This window comes from Lagenorhynchus albirostris, chromosome 4 (assembly GCF_949774975.1).
Source record: "Lagenorhynchus albirostris chromosome 4, mLagAlb1.1, whole genome shotgun sequence".
Lineage (NCBI taxonomy): Eukaryota > Metazoa > Chordata > Mammalia > Artiodactyla > Delphinidae > Lagenorhynchus > Lagenorhynchus albirostris.
Genome location: NC_083098.1, coordinates 72,250,491 through 72,275,087, shown reverse-complemented (window position 1 = coordinate 72,275,087; position 24,597 = coordinate 72,250,491). Strand labels below are relative to the sequence as shown.

Here is a 24,597-nt window from a genome sequence, read left to right as displayed (position 1 = left end):
TGGCGACTTGAAGAGATTCTTAAAGGTATTTTCAAGCACTTTAGACTTGAAGGGAGGGTGACAAAGCTTATACATTTTTCTTTTAACAGTGCTGTTCTCATGCATGCACGCCAGGGCTGGGAGTTAACTTTTCTGTTTATGATGGAAATCAAGAAAGGGAGGCGGCCTCGCTTCTCTTTAGACCTAAGGGTCAGAGTTGGGGATCTGAGGAGGTCAGGGTCAGCTATCCGTCGGGGCGCCCCTAGCACGGCTGGGGCCCAGAACAACCTCCTTCATCCAGGGGCGGGGCGCGCCAGGCGGCCACGCGCGGGGGCGGTGGAGAGGGCGTGTCCCGCGGGCGCGCGCGGGAGGCGGAGGGGGCGTGTCCCGGGAGTGGCGGCGGCGGCTGCGGCGGCGGCGGCGGCGCCGCGGGCCGGGTGCGCGGCGCAGCCTTCTGTGCTGGAATGTGCGGCTCCCGAGAGCTCACGGCGCAGGAGCAGAGCAAGCGCCGCCGAGGTCCGGGGCCCCAGGTGGCGGCGGCGGCGGCGGCCGGGACGGTAGGGCGAGAGCCGGAGACCTGAACACTCTCTGCAGCCCCTCTCCTGGGTCTTCGCGGGCCTCGACTGCCCCAGCGTCCAACTTTTCCGCCCTCTCCCTCCCCTCCCCCGAAACTCCAGCAACAAAGAAAAGTAGTCCGAGAAGGAGCGGCGACGCGGGTCTTCGCCCCTCCTCGCCCAGGAAGGACGGTAAGCGTGGCGCGGTCTGGGTGACGGTTGGGTGGGGGCGGCGGGCCGGCCGGGCGGTCGTGGCGGCGGTTGCCGCGGGAGGGGGAGGGCGCGGAAGGACGCGGAGCGAGGCGCTGTCCAGGGCTGATTTGCAGATACTGTGGCTCCGGCGGTGGCGGCCGCGTCGGGCGGGGACTGGCGGCTGAACGGGATCGGGTTACACCGTCGCGGTCCGGGGGCTGGGCCGGGGGCGTTGGTGGGGAGCGGCGCGGCGCCGGGACCCCCTCCCCAGTTGAGGCCGGGCCGCCGCCTCCGCGCGGGCCCGGGCGTCCCTGGGAGTCTTGTCCTGAGGCCAGGAGCGGAGCTGCTTGGGGCCCTAGTTCTGAAACTTCCTCTCGTGCTCCTGCTCCAGGTCCCGCCGCAGCTCCTTGCTTGCCGGCGGTCCTCCCGCCCCCTCCCTCTGCGGCCTCTCCCTTTCGCCGGAAGGCGCCGTTGAGTGCGGCCGGGAGGGTTGAGTCAGCCTGGGGCTCGGGTGGTTCTGCCAATGGGGCTGGACAGCGATTTCTGCGATCGGGCCGCCCCGCCGCCGGGGCCCTCTGCGTGGGGCCACCTAGCCGCCGCCGTCGGCGGGGCCGGGGCGCGCGTCCCGCGGGGCGCCGTGGGGGAGTGAACCCGCAAACTTCCGGGGCGCGGGGGGCCCCCTCCGGCGCTCGGGGCCCGGCGCCTCGGGAGGGCGCTCGCGGCGGCTCCTCGGCCCCCTGCGGAGGGCGAGGCTGGGGCCGGCGAGCAGCCGGGACGGCGGCGACGCGGTAACTTTCCTCCCTCTTCCCGGACTCGGGCGCGCGGGCCAGGAGGGGGCAGCCTGAACTGGGGAAGACTTGACCTGGCCCAGCGGCACCCCGAGTTTGCCCGTCTTGCAGTCTTTAGTGTTGGGGAGCCCAGGGAAAGGTTCAGGACGAGTGTGGCGGCAACTGGTGTGTCAGTGGTGCAGTGAGCGGGCCGAGCCGAGAGGAAGCGAGAGCTCCCGAGTTTGCAAAGAGCTGCTTTGTGTTTGGTACGTATTTTGAGAAAATGGCCGAATGCCTATTTGAGTTAGGAATGCCGCCGCCGAGGCAGGCGCTGGTGGCAGCAGCACGTAGGAATTCGCGTAGCACGTTGGTCTTTCGGACTGTGCTTGGACAGTCTTCCCGACCAACGTTAAAATCCCTTTGGGGATGGTAGTTAGAGTTTGGGAAGAATTAGAAATTACCGAGTAGTCTGGGCTGTTAAACCCTTGGACAGCGTTTGCTTTGTGTGATGGCATTTGATTCCAACTTTTGTTGGTACCTGTGACTCAACCGGTTTGTATTTATGCACTTGGGTGAGACAGGATTACTTTTTGTATTTTGGGTTTAACATTTTTTTTAGCCTTTGCCACCTATTTTGCTTTTTCTAATTCGCAGGAGAACACCTAATTTGAGAATTACACCTTTTAGATTGGAAAGTAGCATGGTTAAGACAGTTTATAAAAAAGCCCAACATGTTTTCAAGGTGATCTTGTTATGGCTCCGCCAGGCAAGTGGGCCAAGTCAAGCGCAGTGCAAGAAAGTTGCTGATTTGGAGATGAGTTGTCCAGTTATTTTATTAGGGGGTTTGAAAGTTTCTGTATTTTCATTTGTGTATTTTTGAATACACCAAACTTCCCTTTTTACAGGAAGAAAGGTCCATAACTTTTGTTTACTTTGAAACAGGTCATCATCAAAAAAAGAAACTAAGTGGTACTTTAATGGTACTAAGTACGTTTTCAGAGTACATTGGACCCTTGAACAACAGGAGTTTGAGCTGTATGGGTCCACTTATATGTGGATTTTGTTTTCCAAGAAATATATTGGAAAGTTTCTTAGAGATTTGCAACATTTTGAAAAAATTTACAGATGATACACATAGCCTAGAAATATCGAAAAAATTTAGAAGGTACCTCATGAGTGCCTAAAATATATGTAGATAATAGTGTATTTTATCATTTGCTACCATAAAATATATACACATCTAATAAAAAGTTTAAATTTATCAAAAATTACACAAACACAGACCACCCATGGCACCATTCCAGTCCAGAGAAATGTAAACAAATGTAAAGATGCAGTAGTAACTCATTACTGCCTAATATTAACTGTAGTCCATACTGTAGTACTGTAATAATTTCATAGCTACCTCTTTTTGCTATTTTGGTGAGTGCAAGTGTTGCAGGTATCCACTCAAAACGTCTTGTGAGTCTAATCATTTCCAGGTGAGCAGTTGGTCTCTCCAGTAAATTGTGTTTGCAGTAAAAAAAAAAAAAAAGTCACCTCTCGTAGTTCCTGAGCGTTTTTTATCGTGTTTAGTGTGATACCAGAAACCTTGAATAACACCATGGGACCCATATGAAGTGTTCTAGTGATGCTGGAAATGCTCCCAAGAAGTAAAGTCATGACATTAGAAGAAAAAGTTGAATTGCTTGATATGTACCATAAACTGAGTTCTGTAGTTTCTGTTACCCGCCATTTCAAGATCAATGAGTCCAGTGTAAGGATTGTTGTAAAAAAAGAAAAGGAAGTTTGGAAACTGCCTCTGCATTTTTGCCAGCAGACATGAAAGACTTACACTTTTTGCGAAATGCCTTTCTATCTCATATTGAAAATGCATCTTTTACGTGGTTATAGTATTACTATAAGAAAGGCATACCTATAGAGTCTAATATGATTCGAGGAAAAGAGAAGTTATGTGACGACTTAAAGCAAAAGGAAGGTGCAGTTTCTAAATCTGGAGAATTTAATGCCAGCAGAGGATAGTTTGGTAATTTTAGAAAAAAATATCAAGATACCAGAACCGGCTTTGAGTTCCCAGATGCCGTGAACACAGTTATTGAAGAGAAAGGCTGTCTGCCTAAACCAGGTTTTTAACACAGAGAAATGTGCCCTACTCTGGAAAAAATTGCCAAAAAGGTCATTCATTAGTAAGAAAGAGAAGTGAGCATCAGGATTTAAGGCTGATTGAAGACTAACATGTTTTGTGCGAATTGATTTTTTGATCAGGACTGCTCTTATCTATAAAGCTGCTAAGCCCACTATCCTTTTTTTTTTTTTTTTTTTTTTTTGGCCACGCCATATGGTTTGCGTGATCTCAGTTCCCTGACTAGGGATTAAACCTGCGCCACGGCAGAAGCCTGGAATCCTAACCGCTAGGCCGCCAGGGAACTCCTGAAGCCCACTATACTTAAAGGGAAAAAAGATAAATACCAGTTGCTATTCTTTTGGTTGTACAACAAGAAGGCCTCGGCAATGAGAACACTTTTCTGGATTGGTTCCATCAGTGCTTTGTCCCTGATCACGAAGTACCTTGCAGTAAGGGACTGCATTTTAAAGTTTTTTGGTATTGGACAATGCCCCTGGCCACCTAGAACCATGAGCAACATTGAAGGTGTCAAAGTGGTATACTTGTCCCCCAACACAACGTCTTTGAATGAAGCCTGTATCGAGGTGTTGTAAGGACCTTGAAGGCTCATTACTTGTGGTACTCTATGAAAGGATTGTCAATGCTATGAAAGACAACCCCGATAGAACATCATGAAAGTCTGGAAGGATCACATCATTGTGATAGAAAAAGCTGTGAAAGCCAGCAAGCCTAAAACAATAAATTCCTGCTGGAGAAAACTGTGTCCAGATGTGCATGACTTCACAGGATTTACAACAGCCAGTCAAGGAAGTCATGAAAGAGATCGTGGGTATGGCAAAAAGGTGGGGGGGGCGGTGAAGGGCTTCAAGATACAGATCTTGGGAATATTCAAGAGCTAATAGACACCATACCAGAAGAATTAACGGGAGTCGATTTGGAGTTAAGTGTTTCTGAGCCGGTGCCAGATGATGAGGAAAAAGACATGGAAATAGCAGTACCAGAAAACAAATTGACATTAGACAGTCTGGCAGCAGGGTTCCTTTTGTTGAAGACTACTTTTGACTTCTTTTATGACTTGGACCCTTGTGTGATACAGACACTAAAACTAAAGCCAGTGGTTGAAGAAGGATTAGTACCCTATAGAAACATTTTTAGAGAAGTGGAAAAGCAAAAAAGTCAGACAGAAATTAAGGTGTATTTCCCTCAAGTTACACAGAGTGCCTCCCTCCTTCCACTTCCTCCACCTCTTCTGCCTCCGCACCTCTTTCTTCCTTCCCTTCCACTTCCTCTACCTCTTTCCACTCTGCCACTCCTGACTCAGCAAGACCAACCCCTCCTCTTCCCCGCCCTCCTCACCCTACTCAACTGAAGACAGAAAGATGAAGACCTTTATGATGATCCACTTCCACTTAATGAATAGTAAATAATCATGCCATTCAGTTAATAAACTTATCTGTTGGATATGTGTGTGAGTGTCTTGTGAAAATCTAGTAATCGTATAACAAGAGCTGGGAGACATTGTGTCATCATCGTCATTACCTAAGTATTCATTGTGTGCAAGACTTGTACAAAGGTATAAGATGATATTTAATATGAAATTAATAATGTATTAGTTTTTCTACTGCCGTATAACTTTGCTTTTAAATACTTACATTAAAATACAGTATGCCTCTTACAATTTGAGAAAGCATATCAGCCTATCATCACATGTATGCAGTTTCTTAAAACAAAACAGTATTTCCAATACTATATTATGAATATGCCTTATACTATATGCTTAAAAATTTTGTGATTAATTCATTTGCATATAGGCTAGGCTACTGTGAAGCAGTCCTACTGATCACAATAGACTACCATAAAGCAATCATTGTTGCTGCTTCTTTATCAGTGCATTAATCGTTATACCTGTAAATAAGTATGAATTTTTTTCACATTATCTTTTCTCTTTTGATGCCTAATGTTAGTAATACATGTAACATCTACAGTATTTTGCATCGTATAATACAATATTGATAAAGATACTGACAAGCACAATTCATCTTGTACACTATTATATAATGCACATAACATGCAAAATATGTTTAACTGATTGTTAATGTTATCCATAAGGCTTCCGGTCAGCAGTAGGCTATTGGTAGTCTAGTTTTTATGGAACCCAAAGTTACATGCAGATTTTTAACTGCACTGGGGATTGGTGCCCCTAACCCTCTTGTTCAAGGGTCAACTGTAGTTTATTCGTTTGGAGCTAGTTGAGTTCATATGAACTTCAATTCACTAACTATAGGCTTCTGCTTTTCAGGCTGTTTGTACTTAATAAATGCACAGGTAGCTTTTGGATTTTTCCCCTTTCTGATTCAGACCAGTAAACTTTTGAAGGGGGGAGTTGAGAGGACAGCAGTTTACTGTTCATATATGGAATTTAAAATAAAATTTTAATTAGCACTAAAAATGAAGGTTACTTATATTTTTCCACTAGAAAAAGTAAAAGTGCTTGAGGGAAGGCAAGCCAGTGGTAGACCTAGTTGATGGATGAGTTGTGTCAAACGCTTGATAGAATTTTTTGTAGGGGCTCATAGAAATTTTTTTGATGACTGCAGTAAAGAGAATTTGGAATTACAAAAATATTGTAAAGGCTTATTTTCACTAGTTAATGAAGCTGATTGAGTTTAAAGATTATATTGGAAAATGTATCTTTTTAAGTTATGAAGAATTACAGTGATGTTGTGGTTTTAGACCAGTAAAAGTTGTGTTTAAAGTGGTGCTTTCATGTTATTTGTTTTGTTTTGAATGCAGAACACCATTATGGCCACCCAGGTAATGGGGCAGTCTTCCGGAGGAGGAGGTCTGTTCACCGGCAGTGGCACCATGGGCATGGCCTTGCCTAACGACATGTATGACTTGCCTGATCTCTCCAGAGCTGAACTGGCTGCGCCTCAGCTCATCATGTTGGCAAATGTGGCCTTAACTGGGGAAGTAAACGGCGGCTGCTGTGATTACCTGGTTGGCGAAGAAAGACAGATGGCAGAATTGATGCCTGTTGGGGATAACAACTTTTCAGATAGTGACGGAGAAGGACTTGAGGAGTCTCCTGAGGTAAAAGGCGAGCCCAGTGGGCTGGAAAACATGGAACTGGAGAGTTTGGAACTCAGTGTTGTGCAACCGCGGCCTGTGTTTGAGGTGTCAGCTGCCTCAGAACCGTACAGCGCAAATAAAGATCTTCCTCGGGAAACCCCTGTAGCAGAGGACAAATGCAAGAACTTGAAGACCAAGCCCTTTCGCTGTAAACCATGCCAGTATGAAGCAGAATCTGAAGAACAGTTTGTGCATCACATCCGAGTTCATAGTGCCAAGAAATTTTTTGTGGAGGAAAGTGCAGAGAAGCAAGCCAAAGCCAGGGAATGTGGCTCTTCCACCGGGGAAGAGGGAGATTTCTCCAAGGGCCCCATTCGCTGTGACCGCTGCGGCTACAATACCAATCGCTATGATCACTATACTGCTCACCTGAAACACCACACCCGAGCCGGGGACAATGAGCGAGTCTACAAGTGCATCATTTGCACGTACACCACAGTAAGCGAATATCACTGGAGGAAACACTTGAGAAACCATTTTCCAAGGAAAGTATACACATGTGGAAAATGCAACTATTTTTCAGACAGAAAAAACAATTATGTTCAGCATGTTCGAACTCATACAGGTAAGAGGACCTTTCTTGTTTATAAGTGTACGCTACCCCCCAAATGAAACACTATAAAAATGAAAAATTTCAAACATCTCAGAAGAGAATGCCCCACTGCACCCATGGGTCCCCATCAGCTATACTCAAGAGTTATTAATATTTTGTCATATTTGGCAATTCAGTTTTTAAAATAACAGCTTTATTGAGATGTACTCCACTCCCACACAATTCATCCATTGAAAGTTAGAATGCATTGGTTTTAGTGTGTTCACAGAATTGTGCAGCCAACACCACAGTCAATTTTGGGACATCTTCACCCCAAAAGGAAACCCCTCTCAGTGGTTGCTCCCCATTTCTCCCCAACACCCCTTAATTATTCACTTTTAAATTGACTTTCATTAAGGGGTCTCTTTTTTTTTTTTTTTTTTGAGGTCCACGGGCCTCTCACCGCTGTGGCCTCTCCCGCTGCGGAGCACAGGCTCTGGACGCGCAGGCTCAGCGGCCATGGCTCACGGGCCCAGCCGCTCCGCGGCATGTGGGATCCTCCCGTACCGGGGCACGAACCCACGTCCCCTGCATTGGCAGCAGACTCCCAGCCACTGCACCACCAGGGAAGCCCAAGGGGTCTCATTTTTTAAAAGCAGTGTTTGTAACTACTGATAGTTATGTTAACATTTTCCTGATGTGAATTGGTACCTTTGAGCACTGATTACTGGTCTGAACAAAATGGTTAGGGTAACCTAGTACTCTACTCTGTATCAGAAGTGAAAAGGGGCTCTGGAATGCTGTTTGCATCAGATCCCTTTTGCAGTAGTTGTCACTCTGCAGGACTGAACCCCATGCTGAAGTGAGTCATACTGAGGAGAGGAATTGATGTTGCTTTGCTTAAGTGGTAGACATAAACAAGAAAACTTGCAGATGAAATTCCATTATAAGAAAGACCATGTGTAGCAAGATTCCTAAGCTCTAGTAGATGGCTTCTGTGTAATTTAAAGCTTTAAAATCTAGTTATGTAAAAGAATTTGCAATCTCTTTGGAATTTGTTATAATCTGTGATTGTCTCCAGGCTTCAAAACCATTTTATTACAAAAGTAAAAAAGTACACACACTTCACAATTACATGGCATAGGAAATGAGAGTTACTTGGGAATTCTACACCATTAATCACTTAACAGTTTTAATTAAACAAACTGTTAGACTAAACTAACCTCACCTGCAATATCATAAAACAAATCCCAGATACCATATATTCTTTCGCCCTAAGTACTTTATGTCCTTTCACAGTTTTGTGAAAACCTTGGGGCCTAATTTAGAATCGGCCATAATCTGTAGAGCTTTCAGGTAGTAACTGTGACATATGGTAAAAGTGCATGACTTTTATGTGTACACCTTTATGAATTTTTTTAAATTGAGGTATTATTGACAATGATGAAGTTTTACAAATATATATACTCATAGCCACCATGCAAGTCAGCATAAGGAATATTACCAGTGTTGGGACTTCCCTGGTGGTTCAGTGGTTAAAACTCTGTGCTCCCAATGCAGGGGGCCTGAGTTCGATCCCTGGTCAGGAAACTGGATCCTGCATGCCGTAGCTAAAAGATTCCTGCATGCCGCAACTAAGATCCAGCGCAACCAACTGAATAAATAAATAAATATATTTTTAAAAAGTATTAAAAAAAAGAATATGACCAGTGTCTTTGTCTTATTAAATTTTGATTTTTTGGTGTCAGTTATATTTTGATACTTTCAAAATTGTTGAGTCACTGAACAGTTTAAAAATTTTCCCCAAAATCTAAAAATGTTTGCAACAATAAGTCTAAATTAGTTGATTTAAGAAACTTTTAGAATTAAAAAAAAGGAAAATGGAGAGAACTGGGAAAATTTCAGTTTTGTTGTATATTTTCAATTTTTTATGTATACTTTTTTAAAAATAGGATCTCTACTTTTTGCCATTTCTTAATTTTACAGTGGTTTCTTTTCACTTAATTACTGTCTAGGTGACTAATTTTAATGGCTGTATTTTATATACGTCATCATTCATTACTTAACTTTTTCTCCACATTAAAGTTGCTATTTCCACAATAAGGTTATGACTTACATAGCTAACATTGGTTGTACATATCTCATTTCATTTTAGTGTTAAACTTATTTGGTCTGAATACATTTTTTATTAAAACAATTTTTTTATTTATGTGTTTTTTAAATTAATTAAATTTTTTGGCTGCGTTGGGTCTTGGTTGCTGCACACGGGCTTTCTTTAGTCGCGGTGAGCGGGGGCTACTCTTCACTGCGGTGCGCGGGCTTCTCATTGCGGTGGCTTATCTTGTTGTGGAGCACAGGCTCTAGGCGTGCGGACTTCAGTAGTTGTGGCTCGCGGGCTCTAGAGCGCAGACTCGGTATTTGTGGCACACGGGCTCAGTTGCTCCGTGGCATATGGCATATGGGAGTCCTGGTCTTAATACATTTTTTAAAAAAATATTTGTTTTATTTTTGGCTGTGTTGGGTCTTAGTTGTGGCATGTGGGATCTTTCGTTGCGGTGTGTGGGCTTCTCTCTAGTTGTGGTGCAGGGGCTCCAGAGCGTGTGGTCTCTGCAGTTGTGGTACATGGACTCATTAGTTGGTGGAGCTCAGATTGCGTGGGCTCTGCAGTTGTGGTACACGGGCTCATTAGTTGGTGGAGCTCAGGCTCAGTTGCCCTGTGGTATGTGGGATCTTAGTTCCTGGACCAGGGATCGAACCCACGTCCCCTGCATTGGAAGGTGGATTCTTAACCACTGGAGCAGGAGGGAAGCCCCTGTCTTAATACTTTTAAAAAACTTTTTCCCCCGGTATTACCTAATTTGTGGTTTTTTAAAAGAAAAAAATTTCAAAACAGTTTGTTGGTGTATAAATAGAAGGATAGTATTTATTATGTAAATTCTGAGAGTATCAGTGGTATTAAATGCATGGTTCTGAAAATGGTATTTATGGAAAAATTAATTCATCTAGTGCTGAAGAGCAGAGGAGATAAGAAGCGATCATCAGCAGGAATCACTTGTTTCTTATTTCTCCCTTAGGTAGCCTACTTTTCAGGTTCACTTAGTGGGTGTCTTATGTTCTGTATTGAGTGCTCAGTGTTAGGTGCTTTCTTCTACTCTCTCCTAATCTTCAGAACAATTTACTGAGGAAGACGGTGTTTACTGAGGGAGAACTTCAGGCTTGATAGCCTAAAGTGATGTGCCCATGGTCACATACAACTAAGATTCAAACTTCTGAATCTCATTTTATAGGTAATCATCATGGTAGGGGGCTGAGGATTTCCATTTGAGTCTTCAGTCAAAAGAGTTTTCATTTTGTGGGTTTGATATCTAAACAGTTCACAAATTTTACTTTAGTGCATTCATTTTTTTTTAATGTATTTATTTATTTATATTTTGGCTGCATTGGGTGTTCGTTGCTGTGTGCTGGCTTTCTTTAGTTGCAGCGAGTGGGGGCTACTGTTTGTTGTGGTGTGTGGGCTTCTCATTGTGGTGGCTTCTCGTTGTGGAGCACGGGCTCTAGTCGCGCGGGCTTCAGTAGTTGTGGCGTGCAGGCTCAGTAGTTGTGGTTCTCGGGCTCTAGAGCGCAGGCTCAGCAGTTGTGCACGGGCTTAGTTGCTCCGCTGCATGTGGGATCTTCCTGGACCAGGGCTCAAACCCGTGTCCCCTGCATTGGCAGGTGGATTCTTAACCACTGCGCCACCAGGGAAGTCCTCACAAATTCTACTTTAAAAGATGATGTTTTTGCCTATATGTGTGACTGAAAAATTACTAGCACTTCTAGAGTATTTATGCCTATTTTGGTGAGTTGCACAGGCAGAAGCAACTTGTTTCGTTACGAAGAATTTAAAAGTAGATTATCCTTAGTTGATCCTTCACGTTAATCTGTAAGGGTATCAAATTTTTCTTCTGTTAACTTTTTTTGGTAACAGCTTGACTGATACACAATTGATGTACCATATAATTCACTGTAGATTGGCCTGTTCTGAACATTTCATATCAATGGAATCATATAATATGTGGCCCTCAGTGGCTACCTTCTTTCACTTAGTATAATGTCTTCAAGGTTCATCCATGTCCTATGTACAGTACTTGTTTTCCTTTTACTGCCAAATAATACTCTCTTGTATGGATAAGCAACATTTTGTTTATCTGTTTATCAGTTAATGGATTTTTGGATTATTTCCACTTTTTGGATATTATGAGTAATGTTGCTGTGACCATTCTTATACAAGTTTTTGTGTAGACATACGTTTTTATTTCTCTTGGGTAAATATACACCTAGGAGTGGAATTGCTAGGCCATATGGTAATTATGTTTAATCATTTGAGGGACCGGCAAACTGTTTTCCAGAGTGGCTGCACTGTTTTACAGTCTCACAAGCACTGCATCAGGGTTCCAAATTCTCCACAACCTAACAAATAAATGTTAACATCTGTTATTTTTGATTATAGCCATGTTGGTGCGTGTGAAATCTTCATCTCACTGTGGTTTTGTTTTAATTTCTCTTGTGGCTAATGATACTATGCATCTTTTCATGTGATTATTGGCCAATTATGTATCTTTTTTTACAAAAATACATTCAACATTTTTTTTTTTTTTTTGCGGTATGAGGGCCTCTCCCGTTGCAGAGCACAGGCTCCGGACACGCAGGCTCAGCGGCCATGGCTCACAGGCCCAGCCGCTTCTCGGCATGTGGGATCTTCCCAGACCAGGGCATGAACCCGTGTCCCCTGCATCAGCAGGCGGACTCTCAACCACTGCGCCACCAGGGAAAGCCCACATTCAACATTTTTTAAGCTATCTTAAAATTCATCCAGGCTAAAGTAGGCATTCTGTTACCATGAGCTATTTATGTCTAATCTATAGTACCAGCTAATAACAGCTGAACAGTTATTAGGAACACATTTCACACTTATCACCACATTCTCTTTTTATTTTTCACTCTGTCTATTCCTTTCCTTGTCCCATGTTATTAAATACATCTATTACTGTAATGTATAATATAGACAAAATAATAACTGTTGTTTATGTGCCAGGCACAGGGGTTGAATGCTCTACAGGTATTATCTTAAATTCTCACAATTCTAGAAAATGAAGGTAGTGTTACTGTTATAGATGAGGAGGCTTGCCTGAAGTCATACTTATTATCTTGTGGCCAAAAAATAGACAAAAACAAATTGTCAAGGTGTTTTTTTCAGTATATTTTGTGGTTGACAACCCCTGTCCAAAAAACACACATGTTCTGCCTTTGAATCTTAAATTCTTTAGTAGTAAATCACTGGTCTGTTATTGTCAGCTGGTCGCTGTCCCTGTGGCTTTATGAGTATAATTTAAAACTGACCTGAGTCTGGGACTTCCCTGGTGGCGCAGTGGTTAAGAATCCACCTGCCAATACAAGGGACATGAATATGAGCCCTGGTCCGGGAAGATCCCACATGCCGCAGAGCATCTAAGCCCGTGCGCCACAACTACTGAGCCTGTGTGCTAGAGCCCGTGAGCCACAACTACTGAAGCCCGCGTGCCTAGAGCCAGTGCTCCGCAACAAGAGAAGCCACCGTAATGAGAAGCCTGTGCACCACAACAAAGAGTAGTAAGTAGCTCCTGCTCGCCGCAACTAGAGAAAGCCCGCACGCAGCAACGAAGACCCAACGCAGCCAAAAAATACATAAATTTAAAAAAGAAAAAGAAAACTGACCTGAGTCTTCTATAAAACTTCTAATTATCACTTGAAATTTTTAGCTTAAAACAATAGCCTCCCCACTCAAAAATGTTATTGCTTTAAGCTAACAATTTAAAATGGTAGATTTATCATTTATAAGGATCCAAAAAATTACCCAAGCCATAGCATCAGAAAATTTGGGTACATGGTTTTTTTAAGGATAATTCTGATTTTCAGAAGTTGATTGATACCTGATCAAGATAATTTTTCAGTTCTTAATATTTGCTATTACACATGTAGCATTACTGTGAAAATTAAAAGGGCTGTAATTCAGAAAGCCAATGATACTTTTTCTTCAGCAAAGCAGAAATAATGTAGTTATGTGTATTCTGAATTAAGTCATTTACTGTTTCAATAAATGATAAAAACTGGCCATTTTGCCAATAATAGGGAGAAAAAATTCTTGGTAAAAAATTTTTGCTCAGTATTGAATAATGTATGTATTGTTAGTGAGAATTGTATTTGCCTTATTTTATTATTTGAACATTAATCATTATATTTTTGTAGGAGAACGTCCGTATAAATGTGAGCTTTGTCCTTATTCAAGTTCTCAGAAAACTCATCTAACCAGACATATGCGTACTCATTCAGGTTGGTAAGAAATCGGAATTTTTCTATCATTTTTAGTAAACTACCATTATAAGGAAGTTCTTCTAGACCTGGAACTGGGTTATTATTTATGATTTATTTTTAATATAATTTGGATATTTATATACTTTTAATAATTTCAGTGTGTGGCTGCTGGGTTCCAGGGATTCCTACTTAGCTGCTTTCCTGAAATTTGGATTTGTGCTCTTGAGAGTTGATAAGGTTTCTGAGGATTGATTAACAAAAGCCAAACTTTAAGGAATGATTGATAATCCAGGATCCCAGTTTATTAACCTATAATAAATAAAATACAGGACTATAACAAGTGAGAGATTTATCCACTCTAAAACTGAAATAATCATTGTCACCATCCAGAATTGGTCCCCGTTATGAAGGTATATAGATGGCAAAGTTAAAAAGCCAATATTAGCATAGGTGGTCTTGAATGGATAATTATTTCATTTTGGCCACACTGACCCTTGGGTGGTCCTAGAGATATTGACATGGTCCACAACTTCCTTTCCTTTTCTCAGTAGATATGTTACCATTTCATCTTGCATGAAATATTTCGTACTGGAGGAAATACATCCAGTTTGTATTTGCCTTTGTAATATTTTTGTAGGTATCACAATGGATAGTTCCCCCATCCTGCTAACATAGGAATTCGTTTCCCATTGTGAGCACAGTGAATGTTTGTTAAAGGGAATTGACATCTTACTAAGTTTTTTCACGGACTACTCTTTTTTTTTTAACATCTTTATTGGAGTGTAATTGCTCTACAACAGTGTGTTAGTTTTTGCTTTATAACAAAGTGAGTCAGCCATACATATACATATATCCCCATATCTCCTCCGTCTTGTTTCTCCCTCCCACCCTCCCTATCCCACCCCTCTAGGTGGTCACAAAGCATTGAGCTGATTTCCCTATGCTATGTGGCTGCTTCCCACTAGCTATTGATTTTACATTTGGTAGTCTATATATGAACATGCCACTCTCTCACTTTGTCTCAGCTTACCCTTCCTCCTCCCCATGTCCTCAAGTCCATTCTCTATGTCTGCATCTTTATTCCTGTCCTGCCCCTAGGTTCTTCAGAACTTTTTTTTTTTTTAGATTCCATATATATATGTTAGCATACGGTATTTGTTATTCTCTTTCTGACTTATTTCACTCTGTATGACAGACTGTAGGTCCATCCACCTCACTACAAATAACTCCATTTCATTTCTTTCTATGGCTGAGTAATATTCCATTGTATGTATGTGCCACATCTTCTTTATCCATTCATCTGTCGATAGACACTTAGGTTGCTTCCATGTCCTGTCTGTTGTAAATAGAGCTGCAATGAACATTGTGGTACATGACTCTTTTTGAATTATGGTTTCTCATGGTATATGGTAGTGGGATTGCTGGGTCAGATGGTAGTTTTATTTTTAGTTTTTTTTCTTTAACTGTTTTTTTAAAATTTATTTGTTTTATTTATTTTTGGCTGCATTGGGTCTTTGTTGCTGCTTGTGGGCTTTCTCTAGTTGCGGTGAGCGGGGGTTACTCTTCGTTGCAGTGAGCAGGCTTCTCATTGCAGTGGCTTCTCTTGTTGTGGAGCATGGGCTCTAGGCACACGGGCTTCAGTAGTTGTGGCTTGCGGGCTTTAGAGCGCAGGCTCAGTAGTTCTGGAGCACACATTTAGTTGCTCTGCGGCATGTGGGCTCTTCACGGACCAGGACTCGAACCCTTGTCCCCTGCATTGGCAGGCGGATTCTTAACCACTGCACCACCAGGGAAGCCGTATTTTTAGTTTTTTAAGGAATCTCCATACTGTTCTCCGTAGTGGCTGTATCAATTTACATTCCCACCAACAGTGCAAGAGGGTTCCATTTTCTCCACACCCTCTCCAGCATTTATTGTTTGTAGATTTTTTGATGATGGCCATTCTGTGAGGTGATACCTCATTGTAGTTTTGATTTGCATTTCTCTAATGATTAGTGATGTTGAGCATCCTTTCATATGTTTGTTGGTGATCTGTATATCTTCTTTGGAGAAATGTCTGTTTAGATCTTCTGTCCATTTTTGGTTTGGGGTGTTTGTTTTTTTGATGTTGAGCTGCATGAGCTGCTTGTAAATTTTGGAGATTAATCCTTTGTCAGTTGCTTTGTTTGCAAATATTTTCTCCCATTCTGAGGGTTGTATTTTCATCTTGTTTATGGTTTCCTTTGCTGTGCAAAAGCTTTTAAGTTTCATTAGGTCCCATTTGTTTATTTTTGTTTTTATTTCCATTTCTCTAGGAGGTGGGTCAAAAAGGATCTTGCTGTGATTTATGTCATAGGGCGTTCTGCCTGTTTTCCTATAAGAGTTTTATAGTGTCTGGTCTTACATTTAGGTCTTTAATCCATTTTGAGTTTATTTTTGAGTATGGTGTTAGGGAGTGTTCTAATTTCATTCTTTTACATGTAGCTGTCAGTTTTCCCAGCACCTCTTATTGAAGAGGCTGTCTTTTCTTCATTGTATATTCTTGCCTCCTTTATCAAAAATAAGGTAACCACATGTTCTTGGGTTTATCTCTCAACTTTCTATCCTGTTGCATTGATCTATATTTCTGTTTTTGTGCCAGTACCGTACTATCTTGATTACTGTAGCTTTGTAGTATAGTCTGAAGTCAGGGAGCCTGATTCCTCCAGCTGTGTTTTTCTTTCTCAAGATTGCTTTGGCTATTCGGGGTCTTTTGTGTTTCCATACAAATTGTGAAATTTTTTGTTCTAGTTCTGTGAAAAATACCAGTGGTAGTTTGATAGGGATTGCATTGAATCTGTAGATTGCTTTGGGTAGTATAGTCATTTTCACAGTGTTGATTCTTACAATCCAAGAACATTGTATATCTCTCCATCTGTTTGTATCCTCTTTAATTTCTTTCATCAGTGTCTTATAGTTTTCTGCATACAGGTCTTTTGTCTCCTTAGGCAGGTTTATTCCTAGGTATTATTTTTTTGTTGTTGTAATGGTAAATGGAATGTTTCCTTCATTTCTCTTTCAGATTTTTCATCATTAGTGTATAGGAATGCCAGAGATTTCTGTGCATTAATTTTGTATCCTGCTACTTTACTAAATTCATTGATTAGCTCTAGTAGTTTTCTGGTAGCATCTTTAGGATTCTCTATGTATAGTATCATGTCATCTGCAAACAATGACAGCTTTACTTCTTCTTTTCTGATTTGGATTTCTTTTATTTCTTTTTCTTCTCTGATTGCTGTGGCTGAAACTTCCAAAATTATGTTGAATAATACTGGTGAGAGTGGAGAACCTTGTCTTGTTCCTGATGTTAGAGGAAATGGTTTCATTTTTTCACCATTGAGAATGATGTTGGCTGTGGGTTTGTCATATATAGCCTTTATTATGTTGAGGTAAGTTCCCTCTGTGCCTACTTTCTGGAGGGTTTTTATCATAAATGGGTGTTGAATTTTGTCGAAAGGTTTTTCTGCATCTATTGAGATGATGATATGGTTTTTCTCCTTCAGTTTGTTAATATAGTGTATCACATTGATTAATTTGGGTATATTGAAGAATCCTTGCATTCCTGGGATAAACTCCACTTGATCATGGTGTATGATCCTTTTAATATGCTGTTGGATTCTGTTTGCTAGTATTTTGTTGAGGATTTTTGCAACTCTGTTCATCAGTGCTATTGTCATGTAGTTTTCTTTCTTTTTGACATCTTTGTCTGGTTTTGGTATCAGGGTGATGGTGCCCTTGTAGAATGAGTTTGGGAGTGTTCTTCCCTCTGCTATATTTTGGAAGGGTTTGAGAAGGATAGGTGTTAGCTCTTCTCTAAATGTTTGACAGAATTTGCCTGTGAAGCCATCTGGTCCTGGGCTCTTGTTTGTTGGAAGATTTTTAATCCCAGTCTCAATTTCAGTGCTTGTGATTGGTCTGTTTATATTTTTTATTTCTTCCTGGTTCAGTCTCGGAAGGTTGTGCTTTTCTAACAATTTGTCAGTTTCTTCCAGATGGTCCATTTTATTGGCATATAGTTGCTTGTAGTAATCTCTCATGATACTTCGTATTTCTGCAGTGTCAGTTGTTACCTCTCCTTTTTCATTTCTAATTCTATTGATTTGATTCTTTTCCCTTTTTTTCTTGATGAGTCTGGCTAATGGTTTATCATTTTTCTTCTCAGGACTACTCCTTTTAAGATTAAAAAAATATTTTCTTAAGCAAAAATTATTTTCCTCTCGCCAAATACTTGATGGTTACTATGGAGGCACTTTTTTTTTTTTGGCTGCACATCCTTCAGGATCTTAGTTCCCCCACCAGGGATTGAACCTGTACCCCCTGCAGTGGAAGCGCAGAGTCCTAACTGCTGGACCACCAGGGAATTCTGTGGAGGCGCTGTTTAATAGCTGGGTCATTTGACACATTTTATGGTTTGAGAGTCTTTTTATGAATTTTAGATTTTTTTTTTTTGGCCACTCCAGGCAGCATGTAAGATCTTAGTTCCTCCACCAGTGATCGAACCCGTGCCCCTTGCATTGGGAGCTCAGAGTCTTAACCACTGGACTGCCAGGGAAGTCCCTAGAATAATTTTTTAATAATTTTTATTAAGGTTTAATTTACACATACAAAAATGCACGCATCTTAGGTATATGGGGCAGTGACTTTATGTTTTCTCTTGTTTGACTACACCATCTAGGTGGAGACATGAAATGTTTTACCACCTTCAGAAAAGTTCCCTCCTTACCCTTTCTAGTCAGTACTCCCATAGTCCCCCCTCAACTGATACTCTGACTTACGTTAAGAAATGTAACATCTTTCTGTAAAATATTTTTGAGATAGATTTCATGCTGCATTTTCAGAACTCTAAATTTATTGCTGAGTAGTATGCCCCTGTTACTCACTAATTAAAATTTCCCTTGTTACTCTTTCTGGGCTCTTCTTGATAAGCATGTGTAAAGCTTATAAAACTCCCTTTTTGAATTTGCCTTACATCTATAAATTCATTTGGGAAGAATTAAACAGACATCTGACATTTATAAAGATGAAAAGCAGGTAAATTTTACCAGAACTGGAAAAGGGAATTAAGTTAAAACTGTTGGTACAGGGCAAAAGAATTTTCATTTAGCTAGGTATTAATAAGCTAAACTTGATGAATTGATTTTCCAATACAAGAAGGATTTGATGGCAATAAAGCAAAAATGGGGGTGGGGTGAATGAATCAAATAAATGATGTCACAGTTTTATACAGACTCCTAGGAACTCCCATTCTCTGACCGTTTCACAGGTGGGGGCTTGCATCTTGTTTGATTCTGGCTGTGAAAATACTCTCATTCATTAGGGCTTATAAAATGATGACATTTTCTTTATAATTCTTTTAAGAGCACAACTATTTTCCTGAAGAGATAAACTCCATTTATCAGCTGTTTGTTTACTCAAAAGTAGGATTTATGTACTAAGGCAGGATAGGCACATGAAATCTTCCCTTTTGTTTACCTATTCTAAAACTTACCAGTTCATTCCAAAAGTGATGACTTACAGGTAATGTGTATTGACTGCTTGGCTATCTATCCTTTGCTAAGAGCTCTATGTGGATTAGATTATTTATAGTTCACAACACTTAAGAATATTTTACAGATGAGGAAGTTGAGCCTTAGAGAGTTTTCAGTACCTTGCTCAAGACTTCACAGTAAGTTGCAGAGCCCATATTTGATCTCCGCACGTATTTTTACTGTAGGACAAGTTTTTAACCGTTATGTCACATACCTTTTCCCCATTCTGTATCTATATATGTTAAGTAAATGTCTCCATTCAAGTCATTCAATGGAGAGGACAAGATAGGGCGAAGTATAGAGTGATGTAGCGTATTGTTAGAAACCTCTATTTATGAATCTGTTAGTGGATTAATAATGGAAAAGAGCTGTCCAGTTAGCTGCATTTACAATCTGACATGGGCGGATAAGTTTTTGTTTTGTGATCGAGTATTCTATCATCAGGCATTTTTTAATCATGTAAAGCTCACCATCTACATGGTTTTACTTCGTGTCTGAGTAGTTTTGCTTTATGAAAACATTAAATAAGATTTGATGTGAATTTGAGAATGTTTGAGAGATGAATTTTCATAAATGTCAATTTCCATTTTTCTGCTATGCATTCCATTGGACCAGTGGGGTATGGATACCATTTGGTAATATTTGCTAGAGTGTGATCTAGATGGGTATGTATTCAGATAGAATGAGTTAATCTTAATGCCTTTAATTTGGGGGTTGGGGGTGGGCTTCTAGTCTTGTATGTACGTGTGATTACTTTCTTTGCTAATTTTATATACCATATATATTTGTATGCCCCTTTTCATTTAGCTAGTTTCTTTGCCCATTCTTTAGAAGAAGGTGGGAGAAAATCAAGAAAAGATTTCTGACTTGTTATATTTTTGCTGCAGAATAGAAACTCCAGCAGTGAAAAAGTTTGCTAAGTAAAACTTGACTCAGCTCTTGCCACGATGCACAAAAGGGTTAAATTTAAAGGAAAATCCTTTTGCTCCCTGAAGACAAAGCATTCTTTTAAAACTTTCACACAGAAGGTCTGGGAGTGTAGCCTAGAGTGTATAATATTTCTTTTGAAGTCTCAAGGTTTATCTGAACTGTATGGGATTTTTCTGTTCTATTCCATTTTACATTTGTTTTAACTAAACATAAAAACTTTAAAATTATCTTATCTCTTTGAGTGCCTTTGCCCCAAAATTAACATCAAGAGCCCAAGTCACTTTTCCAGTAATTGTGTATTTCTTGATGAATCTGTGTCCTTTATTAGTGCTGGAGAGCCCTAGCTTGATGAACTTTTTTGAAGATGGTGATTAACTGATATAATTATTCTCCCATTTGTTACGAGAATCAATGTCAAGAGATAGAGGAAGGATATACAAATAAATATGGTAAATGTAATTTGCATGATAAAGTCTTCAAGAAATAGTTTTGGTGGTTTTTTGTTTGTTTGCTTTTTTACATATATCCAATTCCTTACAAGTATGCTTGAGTAAATCTTGAATTCATTTCTTAATGTATGCCTTCTGCAACGTCTCTCGTTTACCTTCAGGTGAGAAGCCATTTAAGTGTGACCAGTGCAGTTATGTGGCCTCTAATCAACATGAAGTAACCCGTCACGCAAGACAGGTTCATAATGGGCCTAAACCTCTTAACTGCCCACACTGTGACTACAAAACAGCAGATAGAAGTAACTTCAAAAAACACGTGGAGCTACATGTTAATCCACGGCAGTTCAACTGCCCTGTATGCGACTACGCAGCTTCCAAGAAGTGTAATCTGCAGTATCATTTCAAATCTAAGCATCCTACTTGTCCTAATAAGACCATGGATGTCTCAAAAGTGAAGCTAAAGAAAACCAAAAAGCGAGAGGCTGACTTGCCTGAAAACAAAATCACCAATGAGAAAACAGAAACAGAGCAGACAAAAATGAAGGGGGATGTGACTGGGAAGAAAAACGAGAGGTCTGTAAAAGTGGAGAAAAAAGATAATGTTTCAAAAGAGAAAAAGCCTTGTAGTAATGCCTCAAGCCAAGTGACTACCAGAACTCGCAAATCGGCACTGGAAGCTAAAGAGACGGATGTGCACCCAGGAAATAATGCAGAAAAAAGCTGTAAAAGCAAGAAAAGCAAAAGGAAGACAGAAGCTGAAGCCCGTTCCTTACAAGAACGTGTGAATGATGAGGAACCTGTGACAAAAAAGAAAAAGAAGGCAGAAAGCAAATCCAGAAATAGTCAGGAAGTGCCGAAGGGTGACAGCAAAGTAGAGGAGAATAAAAAGCAAAGTAGTTGCATGAAAAACAGTGCAAAGAAGAAAACTCTGAGAAGTAAATCATGTAAAAAAAGCGGCAAGCCTGCTCAGAGGAGGCCCACTCAGATAGAGCCTCCTCCTCCCATGGAGTCTGCTGAGGGGGGGCCTGTTCAGACGGAGCCTCCTCCCGCCGCCCCCCCATCTCCTCCTCCTCCCCTTGCCCCCGAGTGGCATGCTGAGGTCGAGGTTGTTCAGACGGAGCGGCCGCCGCCTCCTCCACCCCCATCTCCTCCTCCACCTCTTCCCCCCGGGGGGCATGCTGAGGTCGAGGTTGTTCAGAAGGGGCCTGTTCATGCGGAGCCTCCTCCTCCCGTGGAGCCGATCCCCAAAAGGTCTCCTCACAAAGATAATGGCAAGGAAAAGACCAACATGCAGAGTGAAATGGCGCAGAAGGAGCAAGTCCTTATTGAAGTTGGCTTAGTGCCTGTTAAAGACAGGCAGCTTCTAAAGGAAAGTGCCGGTGCACAGGATCTCTTACCACCATCACCACCTCTGCCAAAGGAAGACTTAAAAGAGGAAGAGTCAGAAGACCAAAAATTAGTCCCTGCAGGCGAAGGACATAAAGAAGCTCCTCTTCAAAAAGTGGAAGCAGAAGAGGCAGATAAGAGTCTAGCTGGTCTTGCTGCTGTTACCAAGGCATCTGCCAGTATTTCATCCTCTGAACAAAACTTGAATATGCCAGAGGGTGAAACTTCAGATGGTAAACATCAGGCTGACGCTATGCTTTGTGAAATGAAGATGGACGCTGATGAGAAGAAAACAGAGAATCCCCCCGGCAGAGACTCGGCGGTTGAAGAACCAGCTTCACCACCACTTCTTCCTCTACCGCTAGAAAAATGTGAAGCAGTGTCCACAGCTACTGTGGCATCACCTCCTGTCACCGTGGCAGTAAATGAGTCTCAGGAAATGGATGAAGACGAAGGCATCCACAGTCATGATGGAAGTGACCTAAGTGACAACATGTCAGAGGATAGTGATGACTCTGGATTGAATGGGGCTCGGCCAGTTCCACAAGAGACTAGTAGAAAAAATGGAAAGGAAGCCTTGGCAGTCAAAGTGGCCGAGGGAGATTTTGTTTGTATCTTCTGTGATCGTTCTTTTAGAAAGGAAAAAGATTACAGCAAACACCTCAATCGCCATTTGGTTAATGTATACTTCCTTGAAGAAGCAGCTCAAGGGCAGGAGTAAATAAACTTTGGGCAAGGCTTCAGTTCTTAGTTTGTAAGGTCTGTGACATTTTGTATTCATTTGTAGTAATAGACAACCTTTTGTTTTTAAAATTGCTTTAATTAGTATCCAATCTTGATTTTTAAGTGGCATTCTTTTCCTTAGGAATCCGTGTACCTATTGATGTACACATTTTAGCAAAGCCAAGGGAGTTAGTGTAATAAACCAGCAGACATCTAAATCTATTAGCTTTTGCTTTTAATTGAACCCAGAAGGCCAAGGTGGTATTAGAGCATTCTATCGATTTGTTTAGCTATAATTTGTGAGTTTTTTCCTCATGTCTATCTTCCTGTTGCACGTTAGTTTATTCTTAGTTCCTTGTTTAGCTCTGTAAAAATTAGCATACTTAAATAGCAAATTACTTGAAGAATTTGCCTGCTTTATATAAAGTTAGCACTTTAAAATTGTTTTAGAGATGAGACATTTAAATTGAAGAGAAATTCTCCCAACAATGGATGTTATATCAGTCCAGGTATTTACTTCCTGAGTTTTGATCAGTATATGTGTTTTGTGTATGTCAATCGTCATAAAAAGTGGTTTTGGTGGGTTTTTTTTTTTTTTTCGGTGCTTTAATGCCTTAAGATGTTGCACATTGTTGTTTTTAACCTATGCAGTTAAATTTTTTCTAGAAATAGCATTTGTGTTGTAACACTTTATATATGCATGTTTATTTTGACCTCTTTGGAGGGATGCTTAAGTCTTGTTTGCAAAAGAGCAGTTTTCTTTTCCCCTGCTGCAATTGTCTTTTTTGCAGAATATTAGTCTGTTCAAATTTGTGAGCAAATGAAAGATGCCGGTTCAGTCCATTGATTTTGATTTTAACATCTTATATCTATGCCAGAATCTGTATTTCATATAAGTTATTTATTTTAAATTGATGTGGTGAATCACAGCTCTCAGTTTGAACTTTACAATAAATAAACCACTAGGCTCCATACTGAATGGATTTTTATCTCAAGTACCAACCGTAAGTAAACTTTTGGCCTGTTTTAGTAGATTTGCTTCCTAAATGTATGGTGTTAAATCGTATCTTAGAGGAAAACCTCTTCTCATAGATGGTTGGTGTATTTATGGCTACTCCGCTGAATAAAGAACTGTAATTTTTATCTGGAAGCTGCAAATCTGGAATTAGGAGGCATAGTTACTCCTTCAAGTTATACAGGATTATCAGTTTGTGAGATTCCAAAGCCATAGCAATTATGTGGAAAACCTAGGATGAGAAAGGGTAGTATGAGTGCTGGTAGACCAGCTGCTACTTCCTGTGAATTCAATGAAAAAGGCCTGGTGAAAGTTAAGTTCAGTCCAGATTAAAAAATCATACTTTCTCAGGGATGTCCTGGCTGTTCCCAGGACAGCCTTTTTCTACAGGTGAGGCCTCAAATGAATAGAAGCTATTCTGGTGTTCCTACAGGACCACTTTGTATGGAAAAGAGTATGTACCCCATATTTGTTAGTTGGTTCTTTGGCCAGTCACCAAAGAATATGAAAGACTCTAACATAGGTTTTTTTCCTTGCTGATAAGTTATTCATTACAGTAAAATAAAATATGATCCCAGTAGGGAACTTTGATTCCGATCCTCCCATGTTCTATTCTGAAGTAACCACTTTATATTTCATTTATTTTCTTTTGTCTGGTGATCTCTGAGGCAGGTTTCAGAGTTTGGCAATGCAACATGAAAGATTAGGAAAAGTATTAAAGTGTGGGTAGAAAACTTATTAACCTGAGAGTGAAATTTAAGGTAAAAGACATTTGAACCTTGGAATTGGCTGGGAGGCCAAAGATTTAAAGAAGCAGAAGATTTTCTCAAGACATGAGTAAGTTGTTTGTTACTGGTGTGTGTTTTGTTGAATTGTAGGTGAATTCTCAGCTCTGACAATCATTGTCATACAGATCAATCTGCAAATATTTATGTTT

At 40.9% G+C, this 24,597-nt stretch overlaps 2 protein-coding genes across 3 annotated transcripts; one reads left to right on the top strand and one right to left on the bottom strand.

The window, feature by feature from the left end:
* Positions 1–241: 241 nt before the first annotated feature.
* Positions 242–3,227, bottom strand: LOC132519086 (basic proline-rich protein-like). Its single transcript, XM_060147042.1, has 2 exons — positions 3,221–3,227; positions 242–1,587 (listed from the first exon to the last, which is right to left on the bottom strand). Exons 1-2 carry the CDS (start codon positions 3,225–3,227, stop codon positions 242–244), a joined length of 1,353 nt encoding a protein of 450 aa, XP_060003025.1.
* On the top strand, positions 580–23,097 carry LOC132519814 (RE1-silencing transcription factor-like). Of its 2 annotated transcripts, XM_060148105.1 has the most exons (4): positions 580–725; positions 6,411–7,314; positions 13,546–13,629; positions 20,698–23,097. In XM_060148105.1, exons 2-4 carry the CDS (start codon positions 6,420–6,422, stop codon positions 22,641–22,643), a joined length of 2,925 nt encoding a protein of 974 aa, XP_060004088.1. In that variant the 5' UTR covers positions 580–725; positions 6,411–6,419; the 3' UTR covers positions 22,644–23,097. The 2 variants fall into 2 exon arrangements, with proteins under 2 accessions (XP_060004088.1, XP_060004087.1); XM_060148104.1 differs by lacking the exon at positions 580–725 and having other exon boundaries at positions 6,405–7,314.
* The last annotated feature ends 1,500 nt before the right edge of the window (positions 23,098–24,597 follow it).